This window comes from Amphiprion ocellaris, chromosome 1 (assembly GCF_022539595.1).
Source record: "Amphiprion ocellaris isolate individual 3 ecotype Okinawa chromosome 1, ASM2253959v1, whole genome shotgun sequence".
Lineage (NCBI taxonomy): Eukaryota > Metazoa > Chordata > Actinopteri > Pomacentridae > Amphiprion > Amphiprion ocellaris.
In genome coordinates, this window is record NC_072766.1 from 2,877,107 (window position 1) to 2,895,656 (window position 18,550).

The following is an 18,550-nucleotide window of genomic DNA, read 5'->3' on the forward strand; positions in this document are numbered from 1 at the left end:
ACTGGAAGAAGTGCCCCAGCAATGACTCAATTATATCAAAATAGAATTTTTTTTTGTAAATGTCCTATCCTGCATTGATTTTAAATCCATCTGTGGAAACGTCATGTGAGGCTAGTTAAAACACGTTGACTCTTCATCTTTCTGCTGACGTTTCTCTGTCAACACATAGTTTGGAGTGAAATTGATGTTCAAAAATGAAAGCGACAAATTGGTATAGATTTTTTTTTTGCCACTGGGGAAATTGTGTCAACATCATTGTGTTCCGTGACCTGAAGCTGAGGCTGAACCTGACCTTTTACACACAACCAGCACATACATGGTCGTACACGCACAAACGTAAGAGCATGAGCGAGCTAAAACGGCTACGGGGTGTTCACAAATTTAGAACTCAAGCGCGTAAAGGATGACATACAAATATGAGTGATTGTGGAGATTAGTGGGTAAATACACTACGGATACGTGTGTTTTTGGCTGACTCACTGAACAGACTCAGACAGAGCAGATTGAGCTTAACTAAGCCGGAGAGAAGGGGGGCAAAACAAACACTGAGGCATGCCCAGTTACGCTCGGAGACACAAACATATACACTGTGTGTGTGTTCAGGCCAGCAGTAGTCAGTCCTCCCTCCTCCCTGTGGGCTCAGACCTTTTGACATGGACTCTTTACAGCTCCCAGTTCAAATGAAAGTTTAAATTCACTAAACGATACCAGAAAGCACCTTTTTAGCATCAACTTTATTTTCTGTTGTTGTTCTGAGGTGATTATTATTATGATGTAACTTTAAACTGGCACGCTCAATTAAAACATTAACAACAGTTTTGGGCATTTTAAGTCCCTGCAAGCGTATGTAAACACTGCGACCTCCAGCCGCCAATCTGTCCTTTGAGAGCACAGAGGGCGGAGGACAAAGATGGATAAAGAAAGGAGGGTGCTGCTGGACAATAGAGCTGGCAGACTGTCTCAACAGCTCAGGGCAGCTCAGAGTGTCTGTGACCGAGCCCACCAAACCCCCCTTTGCCTCTCCTCCGTCTGTCCCACTGTCCCACTATCCGACCGCCCCACCACTTAGTGTGGGGTGAGGGTGGGAGCGTGGGGCTGAAATGGCCTTTGTGCCTTTCATAAAGTCTGTGGCTAGTCTGTCAAGCCATGACCAACAGGGCTGCAGTCCAGAAGAGAGGCTCTCCAACGACAACATGTGAAGAGGCAAATCATTCACTAATTCTGTACAAGGGGCTGCAATAACCTCTAGATCAGGGGTGTCCAACATGCGGCCCATGGGTCAAAAGCGGCCCTCCACAGGGTCCAATCCGGCCCACAAAGTGTAAAAATTTCAGAGAAGACATTAACTGCAAATGGTAAATTTGTAAAATGACAAATTTAAAATAATTTCTAGACCATGACAAGTTGTTTTGTTCATAAAGTAAAATACTAGATTGCTCAGTGTTCTTTTGTCATTTATTGTCTCATTTTTGTAATATTTTGTCGTTTTTGTTGTTGTCATGTTTTTGTCTGACTTTCGTTGCTTTGTCTCATGTTTTTTGTCATTTTGCATGTGCCTCGTTTGTGTTTTTCGTCTTATTTTAATCATTTTGTGTTGCTTTATTAATTTTTTGTCTCACTTGTGTTGTTTGTCCATTTTTTGACACTTTGTCTTTTGTTTTTTGTCTCGTGACATTGTCGCTTTGTTTCTCGTTTTTTGTCGTTTTGCGTTTCCTTTTTGTCTCACTTGTTCAGTTCATTTTCAGTCTGTTCAAGCTTGTTGGTGGATTAATTTTCTCTGGAAGTGTTTCATGTGCTGCGTAGGAGCTGTTCTTGTTCTCTCAGGTTAATCCTTTGTTGTGCCACTATTCAAAGAATCTGCAACTGCATAATTACACAGAACGTTACGTAGTTAGAAAAATAAAGACAGTTACAGTCCAACTTTTCTCTGCACACATCCTCTCTGCAAGCATTCTTTGTCCAGCTCTTTCCCGAATCCAAACAATACAAGAGGCTGTGGTGGGGCGTGTTGTTTTGGAAACCAGCGAGACAATGAAATAATTCAGGAAGAATAGTTCAGACTAGCAGATCCATGAGTTTTTTAGGTCACTTTGTTTTTAACTGTGTTTGCATTTGCTCCATGGCTACCTTGCATGTCCTGTGTTTCTTGGGACTGCTGGTTGTGCACGTCATGAGAAATCAATGCGAACATGTAATTGAGAAGATGACTAGTGCAGCCAATACTAGTAAGCAAAGTCAGCAGCAGTTCTGGATCGATGCCATAAATTCTTAAGAAAAACTCACACAGGTCTGACCTAGCAATTTCCTCTGCTGTCGTCTCAACATCTACAAGGTTGTAGCCTCCTTGAATGTTGACATGTGGCGCTTTTCCACCAGCACCTACTTGGCTTGACTCTACTGGGGTTGTGAGGTTTTCCATTAGGACGTAGTACCTGGTAGTATTTTAGTACCTACTTGGCCGGGGTTCCAAGTGAGCTGAGTCGAGCCGATAATGTGACGTCTACAGAGTGCAGACCACTGATTGGACAGGGAGTGACGACACATGACCTGTACTGTGGGGGAACGAAGAGGTCGAGATTTTTCTGTCTTTGGTGGCGGACCAAAGAATCCAGAGGGAGCTGGACTGTGCGACTCACAACGACAAAGTACAGAGTCGGCCAAAATAATGTTTACACACATCAGGAAAAGAAAGACTTCCATAAATATTTCAGTACCAAATTTATTCAGGCATCATGAGATTAATACAAGTTACCTTTGGCCTCTACAATTACATGAGGTGCTCAAAGTGGTGGCCATTGACTTCCAGACATATATGTTATGTTGTAGACGTCACTTGTTGATGCTACATCCATGAGGGTAATGCTATCTGTTGGGAAAACATCGTACAACAGTACCCAATGCTATCGTAATTTGATCAAACTTCGAAAGAGGTATCTATATGTATAGACTCTGTATATCAGGAGGTCTCCGAGTGGATGGCCGCCCACAGATAAAGTAGGACAATGAAGCAGTGTCGGGAGAAGCTGAAAAAGCTCAAAAGTGACTATCAGTCCATCAAGGACCACAATGGCCAGAGGGGGCCAAACCAGAGGTGTTGGAAGTGGTTTGGCCAAATGGACGTCATTTACGGGCACCGACCAGCGAGCAACGGGAGGGAGAGTGGCCTCGACTAAGCCGCTGCATTATTTGAAACAATGTTAGAGGATGAGGAGAGTTTTGTGACTCCACCCACGCTGAGGTGGTACTCCATTGTAATGGAAAACGACCTAAACCGAGCCGAGTAGGTGCTAATGGAAAAGTGCCTATGGTTTCTGTTTAAGTGAAAAGGAAGACCGTCTAAATATGGGCAGGGATGAGTAGGTTGTAATCTTCAGCTAGTGGACATATCTTTAATCATCCAGCACAACGTACACAAGCATGGGAACAATAGTGCTGCAGCTATTGTCTAAGCAAGTATATCAGTGACCTAAGACCTTTCAAAAGAGGTCAAAACCCTGCATATACTATATTTTCTCATAATAATACAGCCAGAAACATCACATGGATGATTGTCTAATTAGAAATGGTAACACCAAATCTCTTATCTCATTTTACATATCCGTATGACATCCAACCCTACTTGTCTCATGGAGCTTTCAGTTTTCCCAACTCGCTGTCAGTATAAAAATTGTTCTTTTCTTCCATTGATCGCTAAATAACCCAGTAATTGAGAAAACACTGAAAAGACTAATCATTAAACGCTAAATGGTAACATCTTGACTCGCATGTAACCCTTCTGTGTTTTATATTAACATAAACATTTATTACTTCAATTAGACTTTTACAATCTTTTGTGTTACATAAATGTTTCATCATTGTGGACCAACAAGTGATCAAGTGCACAAACGCTGGACTGTGAATGCATTCCAACAGCGGTGAAACATATTCCACACACCTCCCACTCTCTCTGGAAAAGCCATTAGACTTCTCTTATTCTAACAAAGGTGGAGGTGGGTGGAAAGGGAACAAGAATAGTGTGAGAGAAAAAAACAAGCCCGACTGTGGCCCATAGGAGATATCATGGGGCTGAAGTGTGCTGGGACCAGTGAAGGAGGGCCTAATGTGAAATACAAAACCGGCAGACAGACGACCAGTCGGGCTAGACGACAAATAACAGCGTCTGGACTCAAAAAGCCGGGGAGACGATGGAAGACTGGGAACCATTAGTTTTACTGCTAATCGTCAATGAACGGAGCAGTACGTCTCCCTTGAAGAAAAATGATGAACGGCTGAGAATATTCCAGATGCAAGTCATCAGTAAATTTCTCCACGGTCTTCAGTCCAGTTGTTTTTTTTTCTAGAGTAGGGCAGAGTGTAAGTAGGTCTACTGGTCCAGTGAAATCAATGCTTGTTCATTTTTTTAATCGATACGATCCACTGCATCTTCCTCCATGTGGATATGATATTGCACGGTGAAATTTGAGTGTAGAGTGAACTGAAAATGTACGAAAAAATACAACCATTACTTACTGATAACTCACTCAGTGTTTTCATAAAACTCTTGCGATTAAAATGTAGATTTTTTTCCAGTCAAAGTTCCATTCTGCACTTAATAAGGAACTATGGATTCTGGTTTCAAGGGTATAGGCTACAAAACTTCGTCCACAAATGTTACACTTATCGTCAGTTCTCGAGTTTACATCAGTAGTAAGTCCAAATATAGTTCTAAATAATTGAGTTTTATGAGCTCAGATGTGGCTGAGAGTAAAAGAAAATTGAACAAATCAAAAAGGAGAACGTGCCTATCCTGAGAAAATCGAGTACTGAGGGAAAAGTACATTTGTTTTTTGATCAAATGAGAAACAAAATGACAAAAACATGAGATGAATGACAAGTCAGACAAAAAAGACAAAAAACGACAAAAACAAGACAAAATATTACAAAAATGAGACACAAAATGACAAAAGAACAATAAGCAACATAATATTTTACTTAATGATCAAAACAACAAAAGTCAGACAAAAAAAGACAAAAAACAACAAAAACAAGGCAAAATGTTAGAAAAATTAGACACAAAATTACAAAAAAATGAGACAAACGACACGAACCAAAACAAAAAAATGAGACAAAAAAGTTACAAAGTGACAAAAAAAATGGACAAACAACAAAAACGACACAAAAAATTGCCCAAATGACACAAACAGGACAAGAAATGACAAAAATGACAAAATAAGCCAAACAACACAAGCGACACAAAAAGGAAACAAAAAATGACAAAAAATGAGAAACAAAACAACAAAAACACAAGACAAATGGCAAAAGTCAGACAAAAAAAGACAAAAGACACCAAAAACAAGACAAAATATTGACTGATGAGCAAAAAATAATTTTGCGTACAGGCTCAGTTTTTCCAATCCTTACCAGTTTTCTTTTGGTGGATGGGCATGAATGATTCTCAATCGCGAAACTAAATAAACTGTTTATATATTTGGTGTTTTGGGAACTGGAGTCTAGTCTAACATGCAGTGGGAGAGAGGGAGGGTATGCCAAGCAAATTTTCCAACCCTGGTGCTCATGAGAGCTACTGAGTTGAGAAACAAAGATAAGGTTTTCCACTGAATCTTTTTTTCCATTTAACAAAGTAAGCCAAAGTTTAGAAAAATTCAAACCTAAGCAACCATGGAAAAATAAAGACTTTAAAGGGCAAAGTTTGATTATGAAACTAATTTCAAACTTATACCTATCACTGCATCAGAAAGGCTAACGCATATGGACAAAACCACTCATGCTATACCAACTATTCTCCACTTAACCCAACCTGCAGGTTTGTAAACAGTGTAAGGAAAATGGACTCAGAGTTCCCAGCAATCCAGACAAAGTGGGACATCTTTGTGTATGCCTTGTATTGGGATGTTGAGACACTATATGATGGATAGACACTGTATTCTCTACTACACATTATGCCAGACACTAGAGAAATTCTACACCAAATACCTACAAACTACCCACAGATGTGGTTCTTCAACTCCAAATCTTATCAGATTGCAGTCCACGGTCTCCGGTGTCACTATATCAGGTGTCCCGGACAGTAAAGTGTCTGGGGAGCTCTTAGCTTCCTCTCCCCTGTTGAACCTCTGCTCTTTCACGCCAAGTTGTTTTCCCACACATATCCAGCTGTAGTCCAGCACATGAAGCAGCGGCGGCGGCAGCAGTGGCAGCCAGTGGAGCACAAAGGCACATTTGTTGTCTGGTGAGCGTGTGTGTGTGTGTGTGTGTGTGTGTGTGTGTGTGTGTGTGTTTGTGCCTCGTGCATGTGCACTCCCCCGCAGATAGTGAGACGGCCACGGCCAAGTCGAGGCAGAGCTGTCTCTAACCCCTCCACCCGCGGTGCGAGCCGCAAACCAAACAGCAGCCCACGCCCTGCTCAAGGCCCCGGCAGGCAGAAAGAGCATTCCTCTGAGCTGAATAACCACACACATGCACACTAACACCTACATACAGCTACATGTACAATGACGTTAAAGTCATAGATTATTTTATTTTTAGTCAGGTTGCTTGAATGCTATGGATTTTAACTTAGTGTGATAATACGGTAAACAAAATTTCAAGTTAATCACACTGAACTCAGTGAGATTTCAGGCAGAACAATTAAACCAGGGGTGTCAAACTCGTTTTAGTTCAGATTCCACATTCACCCCAATTTGAGCTCAAGTGGACCACACCAGTAAAAAACTAGCATAATAACCTGTAGATAACCACAACTCCTTACATTTTGTTTGTTTTAGTGCGAAAAAATAAATAAAAATCTGATTTAAGGAATTATCTTTTTATAAAACATTTTGAACAACCTGAAATTTCTGAAGAAAAATAAATTCAATTTCAACAACATTCAGCCTCAGTTTATCATTTCCACATTACAACTTCCAGATCACAGAGTGTCTACAAAGGAACACAACATTTAGTCACAGCTATCTGGAACTGAGTGATGTAGTATTTTACTCTATGATCAAAATGACAAAAGTCAGACAAAAAAAACAAAACAAAAACAAGACAAAAAAATTACATAAATGAGATACAAAACGACAAAAATTAAACAAATGACACAAAATAAAACAAAAGAGACAAAAAATTAGACAAAAAAGTTACAAAGGGAAAAAAACTTGACACAAACAAGACAAAAAATGACAAAAGCGAGAAACTAGATGACAAGAAAATAGACAAGCAAGACAAAAAAAACAAAACAACAAAAACAATACACAAGACAACGAATAAAGCAAAACACAAAATAACAAAAGTGAGACAAAAAACACAAGCGAGACAAAAAGGAAACACAAAATGACAAAAAAGAGAAAAAATGACAAAAACGAGACAAACGACAAAAGTCAGACAAAAAAACAACAAAATATGACAAAAATGAGACACAAAATGACGAAAGAGTAATGAACAATCTAGTATGTTACTTTATGATCAAAACAACTCGTCACGGTCTAGAAATTACTTTAAATTTCTAGTTTTACAAATTGATAATCTGCAGTTAATGTCTTCTCTGGAATTTTTACACTTTGAGGGCCGGATTGGACCCTCTGGAGGACCGGTTTTGGCCCATGGGCCGCATGTTGGACACCTCTGAATTAAACCTTTCCAATGAATTGTCCACAAATTGTTTAATTCATCTATTTGTTGTCTCTAAAGTAATTGTTATTCATTTAAATATTAAAAATATCAGCAACAAAACTGACTTAATATAAAAGCAGTTGCTCAGCAGCAGCAGCCAGGTGAAGCCACTGAGGTTTGTTGAGCTCAGAACTCTTTGGTTACATCGACACAAGCACTATAACGCAGGTACCACGGTCTACAAACACACACAGACACTTAGTGTACGTATCCGTCTTGACTCACACTAGTGTCTGTCAAGCAAATCAAACAATGACAGGAATCCTGAACCCTGCTGAGGAGGGCAACTTATTACCGTCATTAGAGCAGCCAACCACACACAGACAGACAACACACATAAACTCTGGGTGACCTGTCTTGTACCGTGTCGCTGTTGAACAATGCTGTCTCGGATGACTCCGGTGTGATGCTTGACATGAAAGCTGTCTGAGTGAGTGAGAGACAGTCTGTGTGTGTGTGTGTGTGTGTGTGTGTGTGTGCAAAATAAGAAAAATAAGAAATTCGATAGCTACATCTCACCGCTTTGTAAAGATGCAGCTATGGTAAGTGTTTGTAAGTGGCTTAAATGTGCCCAAATTTGGATTTAATCTGGACAGGTGCTGCTTCAAGTTAAATGTCTGAGTGCATGACCATCATTCGTCTATGGCAGGGATGTTTAACTCATTTTAGTTCAGGTTCCACATTCAGCCCAGTGACCAGTAAAATCACAGCATTAATAGCCTATAAATAAGAACAACTCGAAAGTTTTCCTTTGTTTTAGTGCAAAAAAGTACTTTCTGAAAATGCTCTCATTTAAGGAATTATCTTTTTACAAAACATCACAAACAACTGGAAATTTCTGAAGTAAAATAAATTCAATTTTAACAGTATTATGCCTCAGTTGATCATTTACACATCACAACTTCCAGATCACAGAGCGTCTACAAAGGAACACAACATTTAGTCACAGCTATCTGGAACTGAACCATATAGCATTTTACTTTATGATCAAAACGACAAAAGTCAGACGAAAAAACACAAAAAAAAAACCAAGGAAAAATATCACAAAAACGAGACACAAAACATGAGACATGGCACGAAACAGAGAAAAAATTAGACAAAAAAGTTACAAAGCAACAAAAAATGGACAAACGACAAAAATGAGACAAAAAAATTGCACAAATGACACAAACAAGACAAAAAAAATGACAAAAGCAAAACACAAGATGGCAAAATACAAAAAACAAATGACAAAAAACACAAGACAAATGACAAAAGTCTGACAAAAAGACAAAAAGCAACAAAAACAAAACAAAATATTACAAAAATTAGACAAAATTACAAAAGAACAATAAGCAATATAGTATTCTACTTTATGATCAAAAGTCAGACAAAAGAAAAGACAACAATAACAAGACAAAATATTACAAAAACAAGGCACAAAATGACAAAAAAATGGACAAACAACACAAGTGAGGCAAATAAAGATACAAAAATGAGACAAAAAATGCAGAAAGCGAAACACAAAATGATTAAAATGAGACAAAAAACACAAGCGAGAAAAAACGGAAACACAAAACGACAAAAACAAGAGAAAACAACGAAAGTCAGACAAAAACATGATAAAAAACAGCAAACACAAGACAAAATATTACAAAAACAAGGCACAAAATGACAAAAGAACAATGAACAATCTAGTATTTTACTTTATGATCCAAACAACTTGTCATGGTCCAGAAATTATTTTAAACTTATAGTTTTACTAATTTACAATGTGCAGTTAGTGTCTTCTCTGGAATTTGTTTCGCATGTTGGACACCCCTGGTCTATGGCTTTGTATTTGACACGCCAAAAAAAAATAAACAAATAAACTCATAGGACAAATATGATGACTAACAACTGGTTCAGGACATACAAAGGAAATCACAAAAAACAATCACTCCAAAGCATTTACACACAATTAAAACGGACAGCATAAGGAGTATGAAGCAGTGCAGGTATTTATATTCTTGACACAGCAGCTCCAGTGTGTGTCTGTGTGCTTTAATGTAGTCTGTCTGTCACCCACACACAAGCAGACACGCTCCTTTTGATGTCGAACGGCTGTCTAGCTGCAAAACAAACCAGTTCTATCTGAGCTATTAGCGTCTATTTTTTTTTTTTTTTGTCAGCAAACCACATTCACCACAGTCTGACTCTGATAAGCTTGAGAATTCAACTCACTGCTTCTTGCCAAACAGTCTGTCTCCTTAATCTAAACCCTCGGCTTTCTGGTTTACCTTTCTCTTTTTACGCTCAAATTCCAACCCTTTGTTGTTTTCACTTTTTTAGAAATACAGTCTTCTCCTGTCAATCCTCACTGAGTCATCTCCCCTCGTTAAAAGTCTCCATCATGACGAGCCGTCGCTTCCAGCACCAGACGTCGCTTCCAGCACCAGACGTCGCTTCCAGCACCAGACGTCGCTTCCAGCACCAGACGTCGCTTCCAGCACCAGACACAACGGGAATCCCCGACTCCTCTTCAGCGATCTGCATTCCCTCTTTATCTCTTCAGCGCTTTCTCTCATTTTACCTCTGCCGTAGTGCCCTAACCAACCTGACTGATTAAAACTTGTTCTAAGATATAGGAAATACCATTATCTATATCTTTTTCTGAGGAATTACAAAAAGTTTTTCTACAAAAAGTACAAGTGTTCAAGAAAAGCAAAAGGGAAATCTAAAACTAGCAAAACACTACTATGGCAGCGCTTCAGTAAATCCATTGGCTTTCACTTGTAGATCAGAGGTGTTCAACATGCGGCCCACGGGCCAAAAGAGGTCCTCCAGAGGGTCCAATCTGGCCCTCAAAGTGTAAAAATTACAGAGAAGACATTAACTACAGATTGTAAATTTGGAAAACTATAAATTTAAAATAATTTCTAGACCATGACAAGTTGTTTTGATCATAAAGTTAAATACTAGATTGTTCATTGTTCGTGTCGTTTTGTGCCTCGTTTTTGTAATATTTTGTCTTGTTTTTTTGTCTGACTTCTGTCGTTTTCTCACATTTTTGTCGTTGTGTGTTTCCTGTTCTTCTCGCTTGTGTTTTCTGTCTTATTTTAATCATTTTGTGTTGCTTTATTTGTTGTTTTTTTGTCTAGTTTTTGTATCTTTTTTGTCTCAGTCGTGTTGTTTGCCCATTTTTTTGTCATTTTGTGTCTCATTTTTGTAATATTTTGTCTTGTTTTTGTTGCTTTTTGTCAGATTTTTGTCATTTATCTCCTGTTTTTGTCGTTTTGTTTCTCATTTTTTGTTTCCTTTTTGTCTCGCTTGTGTTGTCTTTTGTCATTTTGTCTCATTTTTCTAATATTTTGCCTTTTTTGTCTTTTTGTTGTTTGTCTATTATTTTGTCGTTTTGTTTCTTGCTTTTGTCATTTTTTGTCTCATTTGTGTAATTTTTTGTCTCATTTTTACCATTTGACTATTTTTTTGTCGCTATGTAATTTTTTTGTGTAATTTTTTGTCTCATTTTGTGTCGTTTGTCTCATTTTTTGTCTTGCTTTTGTCATTTTGTGTCTCATTTTTGTAATATTTTGCCTTGTTATTGTCTTTTTTTGTCATTTTGATCACAAAGTAAAATCCTCTATGGTTCAGTTCCAGATAGCTGTGACTAAATGTTGTGTTCCTTTGTAGACACTCTGTGATCTAGAAGTTGTAATGTGAAAATGATAAACTGAGGCTGAATGTTGTTAAAAATGAACTTATTTTTCTTAAGAAATTTCAGGTTGTTCATAATGTTGTGTAAAAATATAATTCCTGGAGAAAGTCATATCATAGGCTAACCAGATCAATAAAAGATAACCCCTTAACTAAATTTAACACCCCAACGAATCTCAACAACTGTTTAAACAGTGACATGAAAAGAAACACAGTTGTGGGCACAGTTCTTGTCCTGTAAAAGGAGAAATTTGTTTGTGAAAAGTGTACCGTTTCACCGCTTCCTTTCAATCTTTCCTCTTTTTTTTTTTTTTTGGGCAGTCTCTCTTTCTAGTTTTACCTCTGAGCTTCACTGCGTCCTGTCCTGACATGCAGTTGTGTGAATCAGACTGCAGTCTTGCTGCCAGGAGGGATGTGTGTGTGCACACGACAAACACACTCCCCAGCACTGGCCCAAACCCAGTGTAAGTTAAGGAAGGTAAGAGTGAGGAATCCACTCCCCCAGGCTCTGTAAAAACACACATCCCTCTCACACCGCATACATGCACCACACACCTTGTGTGATTTCTCTGAATACACCACCAGTGTTACCCCACAAAACCACTATTGGAACTTGACACAATTTTGGTGTAAGTCAGTTCCCACCAGTTAACCCTACTGACTCAGAACCTGCAGCATTAACAGGTGAATATTTCTGTTAAGACTTGTTTGGCTTCCATACATAATTTTCTCCTATAAAGTTGTCACTGTTGAAACATGACAGGAATGTTATAAACTGTCATGAATGTGGATCGACTTATCATCAGCCAGTCTTCGTCAGCTTAACATTCATCCTCTTGGTCAAGTTTAGTGTAGAGTGCATAATAAAATGGGGACTTACTTCAGTTCTTGGTGTTGAAAATTTGATTCAGAATTGATTTGACTCTCAATTTAAATGTATTCTTGATTCAGTAAGGCCAACAAAGAGCACTGTGTTCTGGTTACATTTTGTGAGAAGATGTAGCTGTCTGTTATTTTTCAATATATTGCATAATTGCATTAAAAATAATGAAATAAAAGTGTAATTTAATGACCAGCCTCACTGGTAAAATGTGTTGGTGTAAACAGAAGTTTTATTCATGTATACTGGAGGAAGTAACACAGAGTTGTTGTGTTGTTGGTCATTTTATGTCTCCAGTAGTGTAAAAAATCCACTCAGCTGCAACTTTCAGGGAATGCCAAAGCGATCCAAAATGCTTCTGAGAACGTGGATCGACTTATCGTCAGCCAGTCTTCGTCAGCTTAACTTTATTACAAGACAAATGTTGATCACTAATCTAGGAGCAGAGTCACAGATCACTTCTGCAAATAGAAAACTGTGTTGTGATCTGACACCACTATGGTCAAAGTTTAGGCACCAAAATGGCTCGATAAGATCAGGGAAAGGTCGTGGGTTTGGGTTAAAATACCTCATTGGTTAATGTTAACAAAACATTGTGGTTAGGGTTAAAATCTGCTCTTTCTTAAGGTCAGAGGACCTTAATCCTTTTGGTCAAGCATAGGGAACCATTATGGTCAAACCCATAAGAAACTAACACCAACTCTCCTCAGGAAACAGGAACTGAACGTCTATCTGACAATTTGTTGACCTCCATCCTCTGTTTTCTACATTGCTCCTGATTTACCCAACAGATATAACTGAAATACACTCGGCTTCTGTTTATAAATGAAGGTCTTAGTCACTAAACAACACAAGGAAAAACATTTGTTAGTCATCCTGTCACGTTAAAGCACTGCAGGCCACCATGCTTCACAGCCACTCCTCGACCATCGGAAACTGGTAGACTTTCATGGCCTGACGTACTTTACACTCCAATGTTTGTGAGTAACCCAAGTGTACAGCTCACAGGAAGAGGGGATTTTAAAAGGAGAGTGGAGAAAAAAGCGAGGGAGGGTCAATACCACAATGCCACAATTGCTCGCTGTTGAGTGACTAAGTCTTGATCTTGGATGGGAGCTCAAGCTTTCACTTTGCCTTCTGTGTCTCAAAAAAGTAAGAACAGCTCATTGTCAAACCACAGAGACCTGAAAGGCAAGTAAGCCAACAGCCCTGCCCAAGTCAAAGCCCGATATACTTTGTTTTCCAATTCAAATGGGAATCTAAGTCAAAGTGACTGTGACTAATGCTTTTTCATGGGATGCGGGCTTTATCTCCAGTGTAAACACATCGGGACATACGCCCACACAGGCTGCCCCGCTGCCCACATCCACCACCCTCACCCAGAAATAACGCTGTCTCGACTGAACTCACCGTGTTGTGATATCACGGCTTTCTAGCCAGAGGTAGACGTGTTATTTCAAATCCTATCTAGCAGGTCACAGCTCTATAAAAACCAGACAACTTTCCCAAAGCTCCTGAGAATCTCATTTTAACCACCTGACAAACAGAACGTGTGGAAAACTTAGAAGAGCTTTGGACAAAACATTTAAACATAATGAACAGGAGAAACTATGTAGTATTTTATTTATGATAGAAAAGGCAAAAGTCAGACAAAAAAAAGACAAAAAACAACAAAAACCAAGACAAAACATTACAAAAACAAGACACAAAATGCCAAAAATGAAACAAACGATACAAAATCAAACAAGAAACAAAAAATTAGACAAAAAAAGCTAAAAAAAAAAAAAAATAGACACAAATGAGACCAAAAAAAATCACATAAATGACAAAAAATGACAAAAGCAAGAAACAAAATGTCAAAAAATAGACAACACATGCAAGACAAAAAAAACACGAATGACAAAAACAATACACAAAAACAAATAAAGCAAAACACAAAATGAAAAAATAAGACAAAAAACACAAGCGAGTCAAAAAGGAAACACAAAAGAGAAACAAAACGACAACATGAGACTAACGACAAAAGTCAAACAAAAAAGGACAAAAAACAACAAAAACAAGACAAAACATTACAAAAATGAGGCACAGAATGATAAAAACAAGACACAAAACGACAAAAAATGAAATACATGACACGAAACAAAACAAAAAAGAGACAAAACATTAGACAAAAGGTTAGAAAGCTACAAAAAAATGGACGACCGACAAAAGTCAAACAAAAAAACAACAAAAACAAGACAAAATATTACAAAAATGAGACAATAAATGACAAAAGAACACTGAGCAATCTAGTATTTTACTTTATGATCAAAACATCTTCTCAAGGTCTAGAAATTATTTTAAATTTATAGTTTTACTAATTTACAATCTGCAGTTAACGTCTTCTCTGGAATTTTTGCACTTTGAGGGCCGGATTAGACCTTCTGGTGGGATGATTTTGGCCCGCGGGCCGCATGTTGGACACCCCTGCTCTAAGATAATATGACTACATCGCTTGTTTCCCCTTTTTCCAGTAACTCTACTTGAAATTACTCCCCCAATGATATGCCATATGTTATTTCTGCTTTTCCACCGACAGATGCGACTATTGACTCATTCAGCGCCGGCTTCCTTCAGCATCACCGCAAACTGCCATCAGGAGGGGTAGCAGTGAGCCTCATCGGAGAGTTCATGTGTCAGAGAGATAGGAGCTGACCTCTGCATGGACAGGCCCGAACATGCTGCTGTCAGCCAGCCAGAACGTAGGAGAATTAATAGAAACAGCGGCTCTCCAGGGACGCTGACAGCCAGCCCTGATCTGGGGTCGTCTTAACGCACTCTTCCCTTCTGCATTAGCGGTGGGAAACGTGAAACCCGGATAACGGCGAACATTATTTAACTTTCCGGGTAGGCTTAACTCAGGCCTGTGCAAGCTGCGATATGCACACTTGTGGCAATCAAGAATGTGGGAGTGCCCTGCGCAGGGTTCGGTTTACATCTGACACAGTGTGCTGTTAATCCGAATGGCCCGAGCATGCAAGTGAGAATTTGTGAACGCAAGCAAAAAGTTTGGGGCTTCAATGAGTGATTTATTACAACTTTCAGAACTGTAATAAAAGCTATGTTGCCTCTAAGTCACACCTGAGTGAAAGTAATGGAGTCTAACATGAAAAAATACACATTACAATGCTCAGTTCTTGTGGCGACTGTTGTGTTGATTCAACTTTATTGCCATTTTGGAAGCTACACACTGGGGCTGTTGAATTCTTTGGAAAAATAATGAGAAGTCTTTCTGTTATTTACACAGTTTTTGTGGGGGTTGCAGCTGATGACTGTTTAGATGATTGACTAATCTGAAAAAATAAATAGATTAAATGATATTTAGAACTGCCACAGCTTAAAGCGGCTGACCTAGCAGTCCAAAAGTTAATCCACAATTTTCAACTTTCTGCCATAGACTACAAAGAAAAGAATCAAAAACTCACATTTAAAAAGCTGAAACCAATGAAAAACTATGTGACTGATTAGTGAATTGACTGCCAACAGTTTATTATATCCTTGAAGCAGCTCTCTCACTGGTTTACTGTAAATGTGAGGGACAAAATGTACCAAAAGGTGTAATGAAAAAAAATGAAATTCCACATTGTACCTCCTGAAAAGATGCACATATTTAAGAAAGTTTTTAAGTGCCCCTCACAAGCTCTTACCTGTCACAGCCTTTCACATAGAAACAACTGAATCACTGAAGCTACCAGCTGCATTTTAACGTGGGGGACAAAATGTACCAGAAAGTTTAAACACAAACACATCACACAGGCTCATTCCTGCCTGTGAGGGAGGAGAGTGGCTGCTTATTCCAAACCTGAATCACTGAAGCTGCTGGCAGTACTTTAATGTCAAATGATCCTGTTAATTATTAGTTCCGAATGATGTGACGATAGACAAAAGATTACTTAGTCATCAGAATTCCTGCCAACCAATTTTCAGCTCATCAACTCATGAATTTATTGACTAGTCCTTGGAGCAGCACTACGACAGGTATACTGTAAATGTGTGGGGGACAAATTGTACCCAAAAGTGGGGTGAAAATATGTCAATCTGTAGACAGATATAACCTTATATTCCACATTACTCAAACTGATATGATGCACACATTTCAGAAACTCCTGCACCTCACAAGCTCTCACCTGTAGCTGAATCACTGAAGCCACCAGCAGTAATTTGCTGTCAAACATCAGAGCTGCTCTTTCTTTCCGAACAGTGTGAGGACAGACAAAAGGCTGTACGGCTGAGCACTGAAAGGAGAGCAGAGAGCCCAGCTCCACAGACTCGCCCACGCACTAACAACGCTAGAAAGCGTCCCAGATTAAGGCCAAGTTATATAACTTGGACTCCATTAGTGCTTTTGCGGTGCATGTGCTCTGCTGGCTGCTTAATGCACAAGCTGTGTCTTCTCTGGAGCAAAAAAACGGCTGTCGGTTTGGTGGCAAGAAACTACCGATGACTGTTTGGGTTGAGATAAGTGAAGTGTGCACATGATGGCAGCAGGAGGGCACGTACGGCGGCTAACCGATGGTCTACTAGGACCAGCGTTAGCCCCGTGAAGCGCTTACCTCCGCCACCATGTTGCCGCACAACAAACCCGAAGGAAACCGAGAGTTTCAAACACCGGGGCGAGAAAGGAACAGGAAATGTCAACTTCTCAGTCAAGTAGTGATGCCATACGTGTGCAAGGTGCCGCTAGAGACCGAGGGTGGGACACACACGGGGAGTTTCGTGTCAGATTAAAGAGAGGAGAGCGGACAGACTGAGCTAGCTGGGATGCTGATCTTACCTCGGTATGGTGATGCATTTCGTGTTGACACTCTGGGTGGTGATGGCTTTCTCCAGTTCGTCCAGCTGCCCCGTCTTCTTGAGCTTCTTCACCAGACTTTTCACCGCCTTCTCGCACCACTTCTCCTCCTGGCCGTTCTGCTCTCCCTTCTTCCAGCCCAGGAGTCTCTTGACGATGGGGGGAGTGAAAGGCAGAATTGACATCTTGAGTTCAGTAAAGTCCGTCCAGTGTCGCGAAGTCCGTCGGTTTTGGACGAAAACACGGCAGCAGTTGAACCTCACGGCGGCCCAAACTGTTCGAAATCGAGCGTTATTTAGCCAAACGTGACTGGTTTTGCTTGTTAAAATGCGCACAGGAGCATCTCGGAGTCTAAGCCCTCAGTTTTAGCGCACTTGGTCCGTCTGGCTGGAGCTCAGCGGCGAACTGTGCACCGGTAGTCTGTTGCGCTCTGGATGTAGTGCCCCTCCGCCGCGACACCTAGTCCCGTCTGCGCTTCTTCAAACCGCAGCTATTTTAAAACGCAAGGGAACCTGAGTCGCACCCGAGCCACGTCTTTCGCTTTAACTGAGAAGAGAAACTTCCCGTTCCCAGCGTGGCGTTTCTAACTTCAAGAGTGGCAAAGTTTTGCTAAGTTCATCCGCGGTGCTGAGTCCGCCGACTGAAGTCTGCCAGAAGTCTGCATCAAATGCAAATGCAGGAGCTGCTGCTGAGAGTCTCCATTCAGGCTCCAGACTGCACAGCAGACCTGTGAAAGGCCAGTCTGAGCAGCTGGCCAAATCTGCTGCCTTCATATTGCACAACCCCCTGCATTTTTCCCCTGCTGATAATAAAATGGAAAAAAAAAACGTGCATGTGGCTAAATGAGCTGTCACAATCACACTCATGCAGGGATCACTTGATTTGGGAGTTATGCAACACTTTGAGTGCACATAGAAAGTTCAAATGTATTGTTTTGGTCTTTAAAAAACTCCCTAAATGAGTCAGTTTATCTATGTAGCATAATTGCAGGGCCATGATGTTCTTTCCCCCCACCACACGGCAATAAAGTTTAGGATTAAACTCTAAAAAGGGAAAATCTACTCTTCTTTTCCATTTTATTTTTAGAGATGCGCGTATTCGTAATTGTCTAACTGGCAGCCACATAACTGACATTGCATAAGGATGCATTCCTGCGTGTGTTTCTTGTATAAATGGTTGAGGTTTGACATTCGGCATCCAGCAGAGGACTTTCCAGTAATTGCTACTGGGTTGTTGTTTGTCTCCACATGAGCTGCTGGAAGATGGAAGGTGATAGAAGATGGTGAACTTGCCTGAGCTTGTTAGAGGTGTACGAACTCAGCCTAAAAGAAGGTGGCAGTTTGGCTCGCAGCTTCACGTTCAGCCCCTAAACCGCAACTATAGCTGGGTGTAGGAGCACATTACACGTCCAACCCCCCTCCTAGCACGCTCATTACTTCATGCACACCCAGTGTCAAGAAGTCAAGCACCAGATGTACAATAGATGTGCAGCAGTGCAGCGAAAGAGAGAG

The 18,550-nt window shown here is 40.0% G+C and overlaps 1 protein-coding gene across 1 annotated transcript in view; it reads right to left on the reverse strand.

Annotated features, from left to right (window-relative positions):
- Positions 1–17,743, reverse strand: part of smad3a (SMAD family member 3a) — a 43,430-nt gene extending 25,687 nt beyond the window's left edge. Inside the window, exon 1 of the mRNA XM_023276977.3 lies at positions 17,022–17,743. Coding sequence (XP_023132745.1) covers positions 17,022–17,224 — 203 coding nt within the window. The 5' untranslated portion in view covers positions 17,225–17,743. The remainder of the gene's footprint in view (positions 1–17,021) is intronic.
- Between the last annotated feature and the right edge of the window lie 807 nt (positions 17,744–18,550).